Source organism: Tachypleus tridentatus, chromosome 6 (genome assembly GCF_004210375.1).
Source record: "Tachypleus tridentatus isolate NWPU-2018 chromosome 6, ASM421037v1, whole genome shotgun sequence".
NCBI classification, from domain to species: Eukaryota; Metazoa; Arthropoda; class Merostomata; order Xiphosura; family Limulidae; genus Tachypleus; species Tachypleus tridentatus.
The window spans coordinates 149816674-149831899 of NC_134830.1; the positions used below are offsets into that span (position 1 = coordinate 149816674).

The 15226-nt window shown below is 31.4% G+C and overlaps 2 protein-coding genes across 2 annotated transcripts in view; both read left to right on the plus strand.

The window, feature by feature from the left end:
• The first annotated feature begins 2451 nt into the window (after positions 1 to 2451).
• LOC143254009 (proteasome subunit beta type-2-like) lies at positions 2452 to 8820 on the plus strand. Its single transcript, XM_076508720.1, has 4 exons — positions 2452 to 2593; positions 3748 to 3818; positions 4599 to 4761; positions 8568 to 8820. Exons 1-4 carry the CDS (start codon positions 2482 to 2484, stop codon positions 8729 to 8731), a joined length of 510 nt encoding a protein of 169 aa, XP_076364835.1. The 5' UTR covers positions 2452 to 2481; the 3' UTR covers positions 8732 to 8820.
• Positions 8821 to 11957: 3137 nt separating this feature from the next.
• LOC143254011 (UDP-glucose 4-epimerase-like) overlaps positions 11958 to 15226 on the plus strand; it is a 33691-nt gene continuing 30422 nt past the window's right edge. Inside the window, 3 exon segments of the mRNA XM_076508721.1 lie at positions 11958 to 12136; positions 12322 to 12474; positions 13912 to 14035. Of these exon segments, the coding sequence (XP_076364836.1) occupies positions 13912 to 14035 (124 nt within the window). The 5' untranslated portion in view covers positions 11958 to 12136; positions 12322 to 12474.

The following is a 15226-nucleotide window of genomic DNA, read 5'->3' on the forward strand; positions in this document are numbered from 1 at the left end:
GTTTGGCTCACAAGCTATGGATCAAGGGTTCAAATCTCCAATCGCGTGCTTGTCCTCTCAGCTGTAGGGGCATTATGAGGGATGGCCAATTCCTCTATTTGTTGATACAACATTAGTCTAAGAATTGACACTGGGTGGTGTTGATTAGGGATAAAGACTTAGAAGTGGGTGTCATCAGGTGAATTGGTTTGAGAGTCACAGTGATGCATCAGTCTCACGCTTGCTCTGACAGTCATAAGTAACCTTGGGACTCGATATAAAACAATGTAATTTGTAAAATGTGTTCAGAAATGTTAAATAAAAGTGCCTGGTTTACCTGAGAACCGTAAAAGGTAATTGTAAGATCTTAACTGACACATCACATAATTTTAAGAATTAAAGGACGTAAGCTATTTAGTTGAATGTCTTCCTGTTACAATAAATCTTAATTTTGGGTTGATACACTTTTATAGACATAATTATCAATCTTACAGTGCATGAAGGGTTGTTTTTTTTTACCATGTCATCTTGGGTTTAGCTAACAGTATCAAACATTTGAAAGTTCTGGAAATAGAGGTATATTTTGATGAACTAGAAACATGTCAAAATAAATAAAACCATAAATTTACCAGTTGCTTCTTTCATTTGTAAAATGTCTATTTTTAGTCTTGTTTACATCTAAAAGGCAAAACATAAACAGTTTAAGCTATGGGTTTTAACACACAGTTATTAATACAAGCAGAAAATGATTACGTTTTAATCTGACTCAAATACCACAATGAAGCTTTGAGTTTCACAAAAGTAAAAACTGAAAGCCATGCTACAATATAGAACTACTACATACAGGAACAATAATAACATTGTACTACATACAGGAACAATAATAACATTGTACTACATACAGAAACAATAATAACACTGTACTACATACAGGAACAATAATAACATTGTACTACATACAGGAACAATAATAACATTGTACTACATACAGAAACACAATAACATTGTACTACATACAGGAATAATAACACATTGTATTACATACAGGAACAATAATAACATTGTACTACATACAGGAACAATAATAACACTGTACTACATACAGGAACAATAATAACACTGTGCTACATACAGGAACAATAATAACACTGTGCTACATACAGGAACAATAATAACACTGTGCTACATACAGGAACAATAATAACATTGTGCTACATACAGGGAACAATAATAACACTGTACTACATATTGGGAACAATAATAACATTGTACTACATACAGGAACAATAATAACACTGTACTACATACAGGAACAATAATAACACTGTGCTACATACAGGAACAATAATAACATTGTGCTACATACAGGAACAATAATAACATTGTACTACATACAAGAACAATAATAACACTACTACATACAGGAACACTGATAACACTGTACTACATACAGGAACACTGATAACACTGTACTACATACAGGAACACTGATAACACTGTACTACATACAGGAACACTGATAACACTGTACTACATACAGGAACAACAATAACATTGTACTACATACAGGAACAACAATGATTGTACGCATACAGGAACAACAATAACATGTACTACATACATGATAACACTGTGTTCTACATACAGGAACAACAATAACATTGTACTACATACAGGAACAACAATAACATTGTACTACATACAGGAACAACAATAACATTGTACTACATACAGGAACAACAATAACATTGTACTACATACAGGAACAACAATAACATTGTACTACATACAGGAACAATAATAACACTGTACTACATACAGGAATGCTGATAACACTGTACTACATACAGGAACACTGATAACACTGTACTTGTATGTAAAATGTTTATAACTGTTACAAGTTAAATTAATTTCTAGTGGCTTGGGTCATTTCTGTATCTATGAATGGGAACAATAGTTTTTCAAGTACTTTTTGAGGGTAACTCTAGTGACATCTTAACGAAAGGTAAAGAAAGTGAACCAAGGAGTTTGTTTAGTAGCACTTGTTCTGAAGTTAGCTTCTCTTGTCCTCTTTTATCCCAAAATTACTTTAATTACCAGAAGAGTACATCAATTGCCCATTACTCATATGAATATGTACATTTTGAAATATTGATTTTTTGTGTAAGAATTCATTAATGCAAGTTTTGAAAACTTGGATATTTGCAAATTGTAAAGTTTCCACTGGAGTAATTAGTGTTGCTATGAATAAAATTTGTAAGAAAGTTTGTTGTTGTTGGACAGCCAGATGTTATATTATATCTAGTTTTCATTGGCTGGTTTGTAGGTGATGTTGATAAACCAACATGTATTTTTCTCATCTGCTTGTGTGATACATTCTTAGGACATGATACAAAAGTTTAGTCTGTAAATACAAGTAACTTCTGTTACTTTTAGCACAAGACAAGATGTACAGGCTGAGTGACCAACTTGTTATTTCTGTTACTTTTAGCCCAAGACAAGATGTACAAGCTGAGTGACCAACTTGTTATGGCAGCTAGCGGAGAAGCTGGAGATACTGTGCAGTTTGCAGAGTTCATAGAAAAAAATATTCAACTCTACAAAATGAGGAATGGTTTGTATGACGGTTTAAAATTGACAGTTATAATTTGTTCCAGTAGGTATTAGACTTGTATGGGAGATAACTATTACTGAATATAACTAATAAAAATTGAAGTAACATCAAAGAAGAGTATAAAAAAATATAAACAATAATACAGAATGCTAGAGTGTTGAAAAATTAAAGAAATTACCAACTAGCAATTCAGTTAATAATGGAGAGAACTGAAATACTAAGTTGTAGAAAATTTTGTTATTGAAATTTTAGGATATGTTTTGATAAGAATTTCTGGTGGAAAGTTTGAAGTTTACAGGTTTTGTTAATTTACAGTGATCTCTAATACAGGGTGTTTGGAAAGTAATATATATAAATTTTAGGATATGTTTTGATAAGAATTTCTGGTGGAAAGTTTGAAGTTTACAAGTTTTGTTAATTTACAGTGATCTCTAATACAGGGTGTTTGGAAAGTAATATATATAAATGTGTGGGAGATGTTTTGATAAGAATTTCTGTTGGAAAGTTTGAAGTTTACAGGTTTTGTTAATTTACAGTGATCTCTAATACAGGGTGTTCGGAAAGTAATATATATATGTAAATGTGTAGGAGATGTTTTGATAAGAATTTCTGGTGGAAAGTTTGAAGTTTACAGGTTTTGTTAATTTACAGTGATCTCTAATACAGGGTGTTCGGAAAGTAATATATATAAATGTGTAGGAGATGTTTTGATAAGAATTTCTGGTGGAAAGTTTGAAGTTTACAGGTTTTTTTAATTTACAGTGATCTCTAATATATTTATTAACATACAAAACTGCACAGTGATTTTCCAAACACTAGTTAAAACAATGGTTTGTGTGACAGAGCAACATTAATATTAATTATTTTTATTTGTTGAATTTGAGTTTCATTCATAGAAGGTAAGGTTTCAAAGCATCTAATAAAAATATTAGTTTGAGATTCTTACAATTTGATTTTAATATCATGTTTTTAAATAGCTGGTGATACTTTTGTGTTGATAATTATAAAGGATGTTAAGAGTTTGGATGAGTGATTGTGGAATAAACTTATAAAATTGGAGTTTCTACCTTCTTCCATTAACAAAAAATTAACCTTGGAGACAAGAAATAAATTGTGTATATATATACACTTTAAACCAATATTTGATATTTCAGGGTATGAACTTTCACCTAGCGGAGCAGCTAATTTCACCAGGAGGAACCTTATGGAATACCTTCGCAGTAGGGTAAGATAGTCAACTGTTTTGTTCCATTCTTTCCCATGTACATAAACTATATATCTAATCCTAAAGTTTTTATATCTACCCTTCATAATTGAGAATTGTTTAGTGTACTTTTATACATTCAGTATTAGGAACTGAAACATCCGTGTTGGAAACATTGTGAAGAAAATATTCATAGAATTAGTGTGTTTCTTTTAGTGTTTATATGGTGTTATTTGTTTGCCTCATGATAAGATGGACTATTTTCTGGGCCCAAGGATACCTTCATTTAATGATAGAGATGAAACCTGTTTAAGACTTATGAAACTATTTTATAATTATCGTTTGCATAAAAAAGTAAGATTACATATTGTTGATATTTTTGTAAGTAATGACACTGTAATACATTCCTTTGTAGTAAACCATCATTTGTAATTATGAAAATGTGTAATTTTGGTAAAATTTGCCCTGAAATGTGAAACACAGATGATGATTTGTTGATTGTGTGTAAGTAAGGATATAAAATTGGATTTCTCAGATCTGTTTATTGACATGAGAAAAATAACATTAAATGAACATGAATTATCAGCACATATAGAAAAGCATCAGATACTCTAACACCAATTTATACAATGTTTTTAAATCAGTCTCTGACAGTATAATTTACAATACTTTATAAACATGTACTTCATATTTTGTGAGAAATGACTTATTGGAGATACATTAAACTTACATCTTTCCTACGTCTAATGGTGACAACAAAAGGTTGTGTTGAATTATATTGTTAACATTTTTTGGTTCTAGACCCCGTATCTGGTAAACCTTCTGTTGGCTGGATACGATAAGCATACTGGACCCGAGTTGTATTTCATGGATTATCTTGCCACAATGGCTAAGGTGCCCTATGCTGCCCATGGCTATGGATCATTCTTTACCTTGAGTATATTGGATCGTTACTACAGACCAGGTAGTTCTTGTTTCATTGAAGATGTCTCGTTTCGTTTACAGGGCTGCACGTAGTGTTACTGAAGTGATGATAATTTCTGTACTAAAATATTAATTCTGATAAAGGGGAATATATGTTTAAATCAAGAGTTGTTCCTTATTATGCAGTCTGTGTGTGCTCTAGGTGGACAGTTGCTTTGATTATGATAGTGTACTCTTCTTGTATAGAACCTTTATAGTAGTGAAAGTCTGTTGTAAATCAAGTAATTTAAGCTTATGACAACCTCTGCAAGTTATGTATGGTTATAAAACTTGTGAACAATAGTATATGCTTGAAGCTAACAACTTTTACAAGAAAATAATGAAGTATAGTTCCAATGTAATTAAACAGTATAGTGTGTAATAGAAGTAAGAATAAGTGGTTTTGATCAATGAATTTACAATAGGAAGAAGTTGGTAAGAAATCTTTATGGAGCTTTTATTAAGAAATTAAACTGAAACAATTATTCTCCCATACCATTCGTCTCATAGTCCAAATGTTTGTATGTATTTTTAATATGATTCCATGGTAAGAATATACTGGAACTGTCTCCTAGTTCAAATGTTTGTATGTATGTATTTTTAATATGATTCCATGGAAAAAATATACTGGAACTGTCTCCTAGTCCAAATGTTTGTATGTATTTTTAATATGATTCCATGGAAAGAATGTACTGGAACTGTTTCCTAGTCCAAATGTTTGTATGTATTTTTAATATGATTCCATGGAAAGAATGTACTGGAACTGTTTCCTAGTCCAAATGTTTGTATGTATTTTTAATATGATTCCATGGAAAGAATATACTGGAACTGTTTCCTAGTCCAAATGTTTGTATGTATTTTTAATATGATTCCATGGAAAGAATGTACTGGAACTGTTTCCTAGTCCAAATGTTTGTATGTATTTTTAATATGATTCCATGGAAAGAATGTACTGGAACTGTTTCCTAGTCCAAATGTTTGTATGTATTTTTTTAATATGATTCCATGGAAAGAATATACTGGAACTGTTTCCTAGTCCAAATGTTTGTATGTATTTTTAATATGATTCCATGGAAAGAATATACTGGAACTGTTTCCTAGTCCAAATGTTTGTATGTATGTATTTTTAATATGATTCCATGGAAAGAATATACTGGAACTGTCTCCTAGTTCAAATGTTTGTATGTATGTATTTTTAATATGATTCCATGGAAAGAATATACTGGAACTGTCACCTTTTTGTCCCCAGTGAATTGAATTTTTTAACTTTTGTTTCTATTAAATCTGTCTGTTTATAATAATGTCTTGCATACTGTTCATGTGATGTACTGTTGTTTAGTTCACTTTGATTGTTTTCAGTGATTTTGTTTGTTCAAAGTAACACTTGAACCATTGGAGGTCTAATTTTAACTACAAAACACACTGTAATGAGACAAAATTCAGTAACTCAACATTGAAGAGGGCAAATTCACCTAAGCTGCCCTGTCCACAAAGTTAAACTAAATCATAAAAACATATATGTATACATTAAGCTTTGTGTATCTCAGAACGGCTGTTTTGGGTGTTAACACTGTTACTGATAAGGAGAGAACAACATTTTGACCTTCATAGGTCATCTTCAGGTTAAGAAAGAGAGAATTTGAATGTGACTGTTGTATACATGTCTTAGGAACGAATGTGTAAATGGGTACAGGATTGTAGGGGGCGTTGCTGGTGGATGTTAGGTTATTAATTAGTATAGGTATAAAGGTGTTCCTTTATATTGGTTTAATTTTGGTTTTAGTTGTTGTATAATTAGGGCTTCTTTGATTTTGTATTTGTTTATATTTGTTTTCCAACTTAATATCTGTGTGTTTTCTATGGTTATGTTGTGTTTATTTGACTTGCAGTGTTCAAAAACATGTGATGGTGTTTTTTCTGTGTTCTTTGAATCTGGTTTCCATTTTTCTACTTGTTTCTCCAACATAGAAGTTGTGGCAGTTGTTGCATTGTATTTTATAAATATTGTTGTGTTTGTCAGTGTAGTTTTTACATAGTATAGACCTTAGTTTTGTGCCTGGTTTTTGAATAAATTTGGTGTTTACTGGAATGTTGTTTTGTTATAAGTTTTTTTCCAAGTGTTGGTTATTTTTTTGCTGATGTCGGGAACATACAGTGTACAACAATATATGGTTTTGTAGTTTGTTGTATCTTGGGATTTATTATTGTTTGTTTGTTGTTGGTCTAGGTGTGTGCGTATAGTTTTTTCCAAGGTTTCTTGAGGAAATTTGTTGATGAAGTGTTGTTTTCTTTTGTTGATTTCATTGTTAATTTTATCAGGTGAGCATAGATTTGTGGCTGTGTTTATTTGGTTTCTTAGTATGTTGAGTTTTTCTTTTGTTTCATGTGCTGAGTCCCAGGGAATGTACAATCCGGTATGGGTGATTTTTCTGTGGATTTTTGTCTTGAATTGTGTATCGGTTCTAGTGACCTTGAGGTTAAGAAATACTCTTTGGTTAGTATTTTCCTGTTCACAGGTGAACTTACTTAATGTTGGGGTGTATTGAGTTAACATGATTGAAAAACTAAGTGTGTTCTGTAGATGTGAATCCAGCAGTTGTATCATCAACATACCTGTACCAGTATAGTGGTGGGTGTAAGGCTGAATTGATCGCTTGAGATTCAATCTGTGTCATAAAAATGTTGGCTAGAACTGGTGACATGGAAATTTCATACTTAGACCATTTATTTGTAAACACCAACATTATTTATAAAATACAATGTGATAACTGCCACGACATCTGTATTGGAGAAACAAGTAGAAAAATGGAAACCAGATTCAAAGAACACAGAAAAAACACCATCACATGTTTTTGAACACTGCAAGTCAAATAAACACAACATAACCATAGAAAACACACAGATATTAAGTAGGAAAACAAATATAAACAAATGCAAAATCGAAGAAGCCCTAATTATACTGCAAGTAAAACCAAAATTAAACCAGTACAAAGGAACACCTTTATACCTATACCAAATAATAACTTAACATCCACCAGCAACGCACCTACAATCCCATACCCGTTTATACTCTCATCCCTAAAATATGTCCGTCAACGGTCACATTCAAATTCTTTCTTTCCTATGAAGGTCGAAATGTTGTTCTCTTCTTATCAGTAACAGTGTTAATACCCTTAACAGCCATTCTGAGATACATTTTTGTTTGAAGTGGATTTCTTGTCATCAAGGATATTAAGCTTCCTGTTAAATACTGCACCCATCACATCTGAAACCAACCCATTTCAAAGGTTGAACACCTAGTTAGAAAAACAAGTCTTAGCTGAAGAGGGATCATACACTGTCAAAACTGATGCTAACGCCCTCTAGTCCTACCATTAAATATATGAGATGTAATAACACTAACTATACCACATTATATCAGTTTCATAAGGTATCAACAGTCCAGCAATCACTTGAATATAAGTACATCTTTCTGTTCTAGTTTAAACTTCAGTGTACATATTTGAGTATTAAACTTCAAGAAATGATCTGTTGAGTTCAGAAAGAATTTCTATCTTTCAGAGAAAATGTTCAAAACAAAAGAAGTTCAAGTAACGTTAAAGTAAGAGGGTGTTATCTCTATAAGGTTTAAAATTCCTGACTAGTTGAGAATTGGTTTAATTTCATAGTTGTAATTACTTGGTTATTGTGTTAACAGTGATTTCAAAGTAATTTAAGTTCTGTGTTTTGTATCTATATTACTGTTAATTTACATAAGGAATATGTGATGTTAGTACTGTGGTAGGTAAATAATTTACACTCTTTCAGACATGACTGAAGAAGATGCTGTAGCTTTATTGGAACAGTGTCGATTAGAAATCCAGAAACGATTTATTGTAAACCTTCCTTCTTTTAAGGTTCGATTAGTGAACAAAGATGGAGTACATAACCTTCCAGACATCTCCTCCAAAGGTTATATTAAGTTGTCGTAGGTAATGGTTATTATTCATGTTGTTATTTACTCAATCAACAGTGTGTAATCTGAACTTTTCATTGAATAAAATAATTAGTAATTACAAAAGTTTGGTCTTGATATTACTGTCTCATCACTTTAAGGTCCCAAACTACTTTTGGATGAATTTAAAATGAAATTCTTATCTGGATAATGTATTTCTCTTAAGACACATTGTGGATATTAACAAAAGTAATAAGATACGTAACATTTAATACACCTAGACTGTGAGTATTACTTACACATTTTACAGTGCTCTCAATTAAACTTGGATCTTTTTACAGTAAAATGTTACACATGAGTAAATCATACATTTTGATCTAAAGCTTAAACCACAAGGCATACTTACACATTTATTCACACACAATTTTAAGTAAAAACAACTCAAGTAGAAATATATATTCATGAATGTTTTTGATCAGCAATTTTAAGTTGTTGTGAAGTCAGTTTAACATTAAAGTTTTGTGTCACTTCATTAGGTGTAAAAGCACTGTTCATCAACAGACTTGTTTTGTAGAAATGTTGGTTTCTCGTTTGTTTACGTATTAAAATCAAATTAAGATTAACATTTCAATAACTGAATATACGTTATCAGCTGGAGCAGTTTAAATTTCCCAGAATTTTCATCCTTATGATATATTTTAATTTCTTAAATAGAAATATTTTTGAGGCTTTAGAACTTTGATAACAGAAAAAAATTGAAATGAAGGTAATATTAAAGTATTATTTTATAAACTATATATTTTTATTCACGTTTAAGGTTGTTGAAAATCTTAATTATGTTGGGTGATGTGTATTAGACTATAGAAAATGAACACCAGTTTAAAACTGTATGCTGAAATGATTTGTGGAGCAAATTTTGATATAATCAAATTACTGTTGTGTTCATTGTATCTGTGCTTTATTGTTTGAGAAATAAACTGAATAAGCTACCAATGTAGTCACTTCGTTATTAATAACAATATTTAATGTACATTAATAGAGCTGCTAGATGGTATAATACATGAATATTTCTATTTATTCGTTATTCAAAATTCGTAACAAAAGGATTGTTGTGAAATGATTTTGAGATAAGTCTCCTTTACCCAAAGAAAATTTTAATAAATAAAAATCATCCGGTTAGGTTTTTTATAAATTTAATTTTACTGGAACAAAAGATATTGGGAATATGAATTCCAACGTATACATAATGCGTAACAAAACTGTTGGTTTCATATTTTACTTTCCAACTGCAATAATATCCATGTTATATGTTGCATTGTTGTGCACCATACATACTGTGATAGTTTTCTTTGAAGCAATGAAATCGTTCTAGTTTTAAAGAAAAATATTTCAAAAACATTCTGCTGTGATTATTAGGGACTAACAATTATCGGCCAGTGATTATCATAGATCAACAAGCATCATATACAAAGATCAGGTCTCGATGACCAGAATTATGAAAAACAGCACTTCCCTTTGTACAGTCATCAATGTAGCTTACATTTAAATCAATGACTTTTTTAAAATATTTGTGGCACCATAAATTGAACAACTGGTACTACTGCAAACTTAATAAACATTATTTTGAATATACTCTACCGGTACATTAATCTGGAAGAACATGAGCTTGAAACAAGCAAATAGTGTTATTTGAGATGTCAATCTGAAAACAGTTTAATTTTAAACATGATCTGAGACTTGTTGTGCCGCTTAGTTTTGGAGAACAACCTGAACAGCACGTTTAGTTTTTAATTCCTAAATATCTTACCGTCATGATAATTGATGCAATTTTAACCAACATTTTTATACGACACTAATACAGAAACTAAAATAAAATCATTTGCTTAAACTTCAGAGAATTGAGTATTTGTAAAGTTGTAAGAAATATTTCGATATTCAGTCGTTCTTTGCATCATAACGAGGAGTGGTTGCGGAAGTGTATAGAGGTATAGTAGATAAATATAACTGCTACTGAAGATTTGCTCGTCATCATTTTAAGTTATTTTTTGGTTAAGCCTTTTTAAAAAGTATAACGCTATTCAAATTTACGTAGCGAGTTACTTCAACAGAAAATAAAATGTACAAATCATTCTTCAATAATAGTGTCGAATTATTTATAATTATCCAAAATACATTATCAAAATGTTTAATTTGATCAACCTGTCATGGTGATTATTAGAAACATATTAATTTCGACAATTCAAGTCAAGTTTTGTTTTTACAATATTCAGTTTTATGTTAACCAATTGAAAACATGCAAATATATTATAATTTTATGCAATTTTGAAATAATTTCATGAATGTATTTAGAAGTTTAAATGAAAGTATTAGTAATTATTGTCTCACTAAGAGAATCGTGGAAATATTCAGGTTTGTTTATTTTTCTATCAGCTACTAGAGGGCTATCAGTGCTAGCCGATCCAAATTTAGAAATGATAGGTTAAAGAGAAGTCGTCTAGTTAACATCACCCACCGCTAACACATAGGCTGCTCTTTACTAACGAATAGTAGTATTAACATAACATTATAACGCCTTCACGGTTGAAAGAACGAGTATGTTCAGTGACATGAGCCGAACATGAAATCCGGAGATTATGAGTTGACTGCTCTTCATCATACCACGAAAGGTTCTCAGTCGGTAGAAAGTATCGAAATCACCAATGAGTTGCTTAGCTTTATCACTAATATGACCATTTTATTTAATAAGTAATTTCAAATGTTTTAGCAAGAGTAATCTTAAAATTCTTAGACATTTATCGAATTCTAGTGTAAAATTAATTACGACATTAGTATTTGCACTTACAAGTCAAACTAATAGCGGTCAAGCAGTACAGTGCAGGGTGTAATGATACAGTAGAAACTGATGTAGTTGTTTGTATATATATATAAAAGTGTTATATATATATATAATACGATAACTTCGCATTTTAGATATGGAAACACTACATTAAGTCGTAGACGCGTTATAAGTCTTATGAATGGCTATTAAAATCTCACTTTTCAACCAAAATAGTTTAAGAATTTATAGTGATCACTCTTGACCAGCTGTCTTCCATCTTGCCTCTCAGTTCAAAGTTAAGGATAATTATCACTTGTGTAACTATTCGCGAATATCCGAAGTAAATAGAAGCATAATTTTAAATGACTAACATAATTGAAATGTTACAAAAATATAATAAATTACTCGTTAGCTTATCTGTTGTGTCACCAGAGGACACCTTATCCTAAATGGTGTCTTTCTGTATCTATGACAACTACCGATCTAGAAAGTAGCTTAACAATTCACCATAAGACTGTATTGGTATAAGCTATAATGCTAAAATTCGTTTATTCAAAGTTTAGTACTTTCGGCTGAAAGCATAATACTTAAATATCAAAGTAATGAGAGAAAAATTTCAAGCAAGTAAGTTATTAAGTGTAAACTTAACTTTTAGCAAATAGTAGTAGTACTAGCAGTATTATTTATCAAAGTTGACTTTATTTTATAATTATATGTTGTAATACTACTAATAGTGTTATAATTACTACAAATCTACTTATAAATATATTTCACAATAGTGTATTTTGTATTTCCCTGCTTCACTTCAGAAGAAACTGACATCTCTCACGTCACATCCCCTAACGTCAATACCGACAATATTTATTAGTAACCGGTAAAAATAAGAGGTGTGTGTGAAGGTGGCTCATTTGTGTCTTTGATGGACGAGAGGTAAAGGTGAACTGTATTCTAGAAACATAAAGGTACGTTCTCCAGTACTAGGTTGTGTATGGATTATATTTCTACCTGTAATTTTTCTTTAATTAGTTATTGTATGATCATATGTTTTATTAAGTGTACACTATAGTCTGTGTTGTGCTGTATTATGATAACATTATTATTTTTAGAAATGGATTATAAAATTCTGAGTATAATTAACTTTTTTTTTTCAAATCTGACATTGTGCACGCTCAAACAGAAAGTTTTAATATTAGTTATTCTGAGGAATTGAAATTTTGGGAAAGTTTATTATTATTATTATTTAACCATCAACTATACCGAATAGCCTTAGTTTTAATATATGTGCTGTATGATTATTATTGTACAAACAGGATCAAAATTTTATGAATTTTTATTGAATAAGAAAAACTAATAGTTGATAAATCTAGACACTGAATGTTATTGGGTTTATATCTTTTCTCTGCAGTTTGATAATATTTTTAATTTTTAAATAATGGGAATGTTGTAGGTAGCAGCAGCTTTGATGACAGCTGTCATTTAAAGGTGAGGAGTAAGATAAACAGTGCTTCTTGTCCATGCTGTTATAAAAGACAAGTTTTTAATGACATTTTATCATAGTTTAATATTTATGCATAAAATATTTAACTTGTTTTCTTTAAATACCTTTGGTGAATTAATATGCTATGCTTTTATTTCTTGGTGCATTTTGATGTAATATTGTATTTTCTATTACACCAGTTTAGATTTAAAAAAAATAAACATTTTAGTTCATAGGATTTATAAATTTATTTCTTTTATCAGCAGTTATACAAACAAAGAGGTGAGTTGTTGAAATATGTGTTTATACCCTTATTTCAAATTTATTGATTGATTTTTGTAGTTTAGTTTGTCATCTTTTTCTTGCTGAGTATAAAAGAAACGTATCTACAGGGTAGCCCATAAGTCCCTACCCATCCATATTGTGTCTAAATAGCATTATAATACTAATGATGAGTTGAAGGCAGCTCTTACTGCAGCATTTGGGAACAATAACCCCTGCTATGTTGAGGAAAATGTCTTACAGAACATGGCGTTGTATAATATTATGCAGCGAGAATGAGGGACAGCACACAGATACACTGGATACATAAGATATATGGATGGGTAGGGACTTATGGGCCACCCTGTATATTTTCATAAATATGAATTCCTACCATACGTCCACTGCATTTTAGTGAGAAATTATTTTACCATTACTGAAACAGCAAAAGAAAGACTGACTTTTGAAAACAAAAGTTAAGACACGAGCACCTTTTTCCTTCCTATTTGCTAAAGTAAATTTTGTTTTTGTGTTATAAGTTATATAGAAATTCAATAATATTCTGATGGTTATAGTTCTGAGTTTTGAGGACAATTGGTGGTTGTACCCTTACTGATATTCTGAGTGACTTGCATGTTTATGATGTTTTTGTTTTTCACAGATGTTTGGGACACCAGTTTTTGTGACAGGTGGAGCTGGGTATGTTGGATCTCACACGATTCTAGTGTTGCTGAATGCTGGCTATGAAGTTGTGGCTATAGACAATTTCGTTAATGCCATACCAGGTAGATGGTTTGTTTTATTTGGAACCTACAGAAGTAATTAGTTTATTTTTCCCCAGTTATCAGATATGGTTGTAATTTGGTTGATTTATCTTTTATGAAACTGTTGCTTGCTATAAAACCAATTTATTGTCTCTTTTAATGTGGGCTTAAATATTTGCACCATTATCGTATTATAAGGGGTAATCTAATGATAGAAGTTTCTGTGTTCACCCATCATTCCTAGTGTTGCCATTTTAAGATATAATAGATTAAATCTGATGATAACATAGCAGATGTGGAAGAGTTTGAAAATGTTCTACAATAATTGACTCATAGTATATTAATAAGGTATGATATGTATCTGATTCAGTTGTGTAGTTCACTATTTGGTGTGGGGAAGGGTAGCAAATTATTGACTTGTTGGGAGGAGGTGTTTTTTGAGTGGTGTTAATCTATTATTGTAGTATGATACAATATACTTAACACCAGATACTTGATGACTGGGGTATATATTTGAAAATCTGTATTTTTTGTTATTCTTTTCTCATGGCTGATGTCTTCCAGTTGTAACTGTCCAGAGTGTTTTCATTTCTCACGGCTGATGTCTTCCAGTTGTAACTGTCCAGAGTGTTTTCATACCTCACGGTTGATGTCTTCCAGTTGTAACTGTCCAGAGTGTTTTCATTCATCACGGCTGATGTCTTCCAGTTGTAACTGTCCAGAGTGTTTTCATTCCTCACGGTTGATGTCTTTCAGTTGTAACTGTCCAGAGTGTTTTCATACCTCACGGTTGATGTCTTCCAGTTGTAACTGTCCAGAGTGTTTTCATTCCTCACGGCTGATGTCTTCCAGTTGTAACTGTCCAGAGTGTTTTCATTCATCACGGCTGATGTCTTCCAGTTGTAACTGTCCAGAGTGTTTTCATTCATCACGGCTGATGTCTTCCAGTTGTAACTGTCCAGAGTGTTTTCATTCCTCACGGCTGATGTCTTCCAGTTGTAACTGTTCGGAGTGTTTTCATTCGTCACGGCTGATGTCTTCCAGTTGTCACTGTCCAGAGTGTTTTCCTTCCTCACGGTTGATGTCTTCCAGTTGTAACTGTCCAGAGTGTTTTCCTTCCTCACAGTTGATGTCTTTCAGTTGTAACTGTCCAGAGTGTTTTCGTTCCTCACGGTTGATGTCTTCTAGTTGTAACTGTCCAGAGTGTTTTCA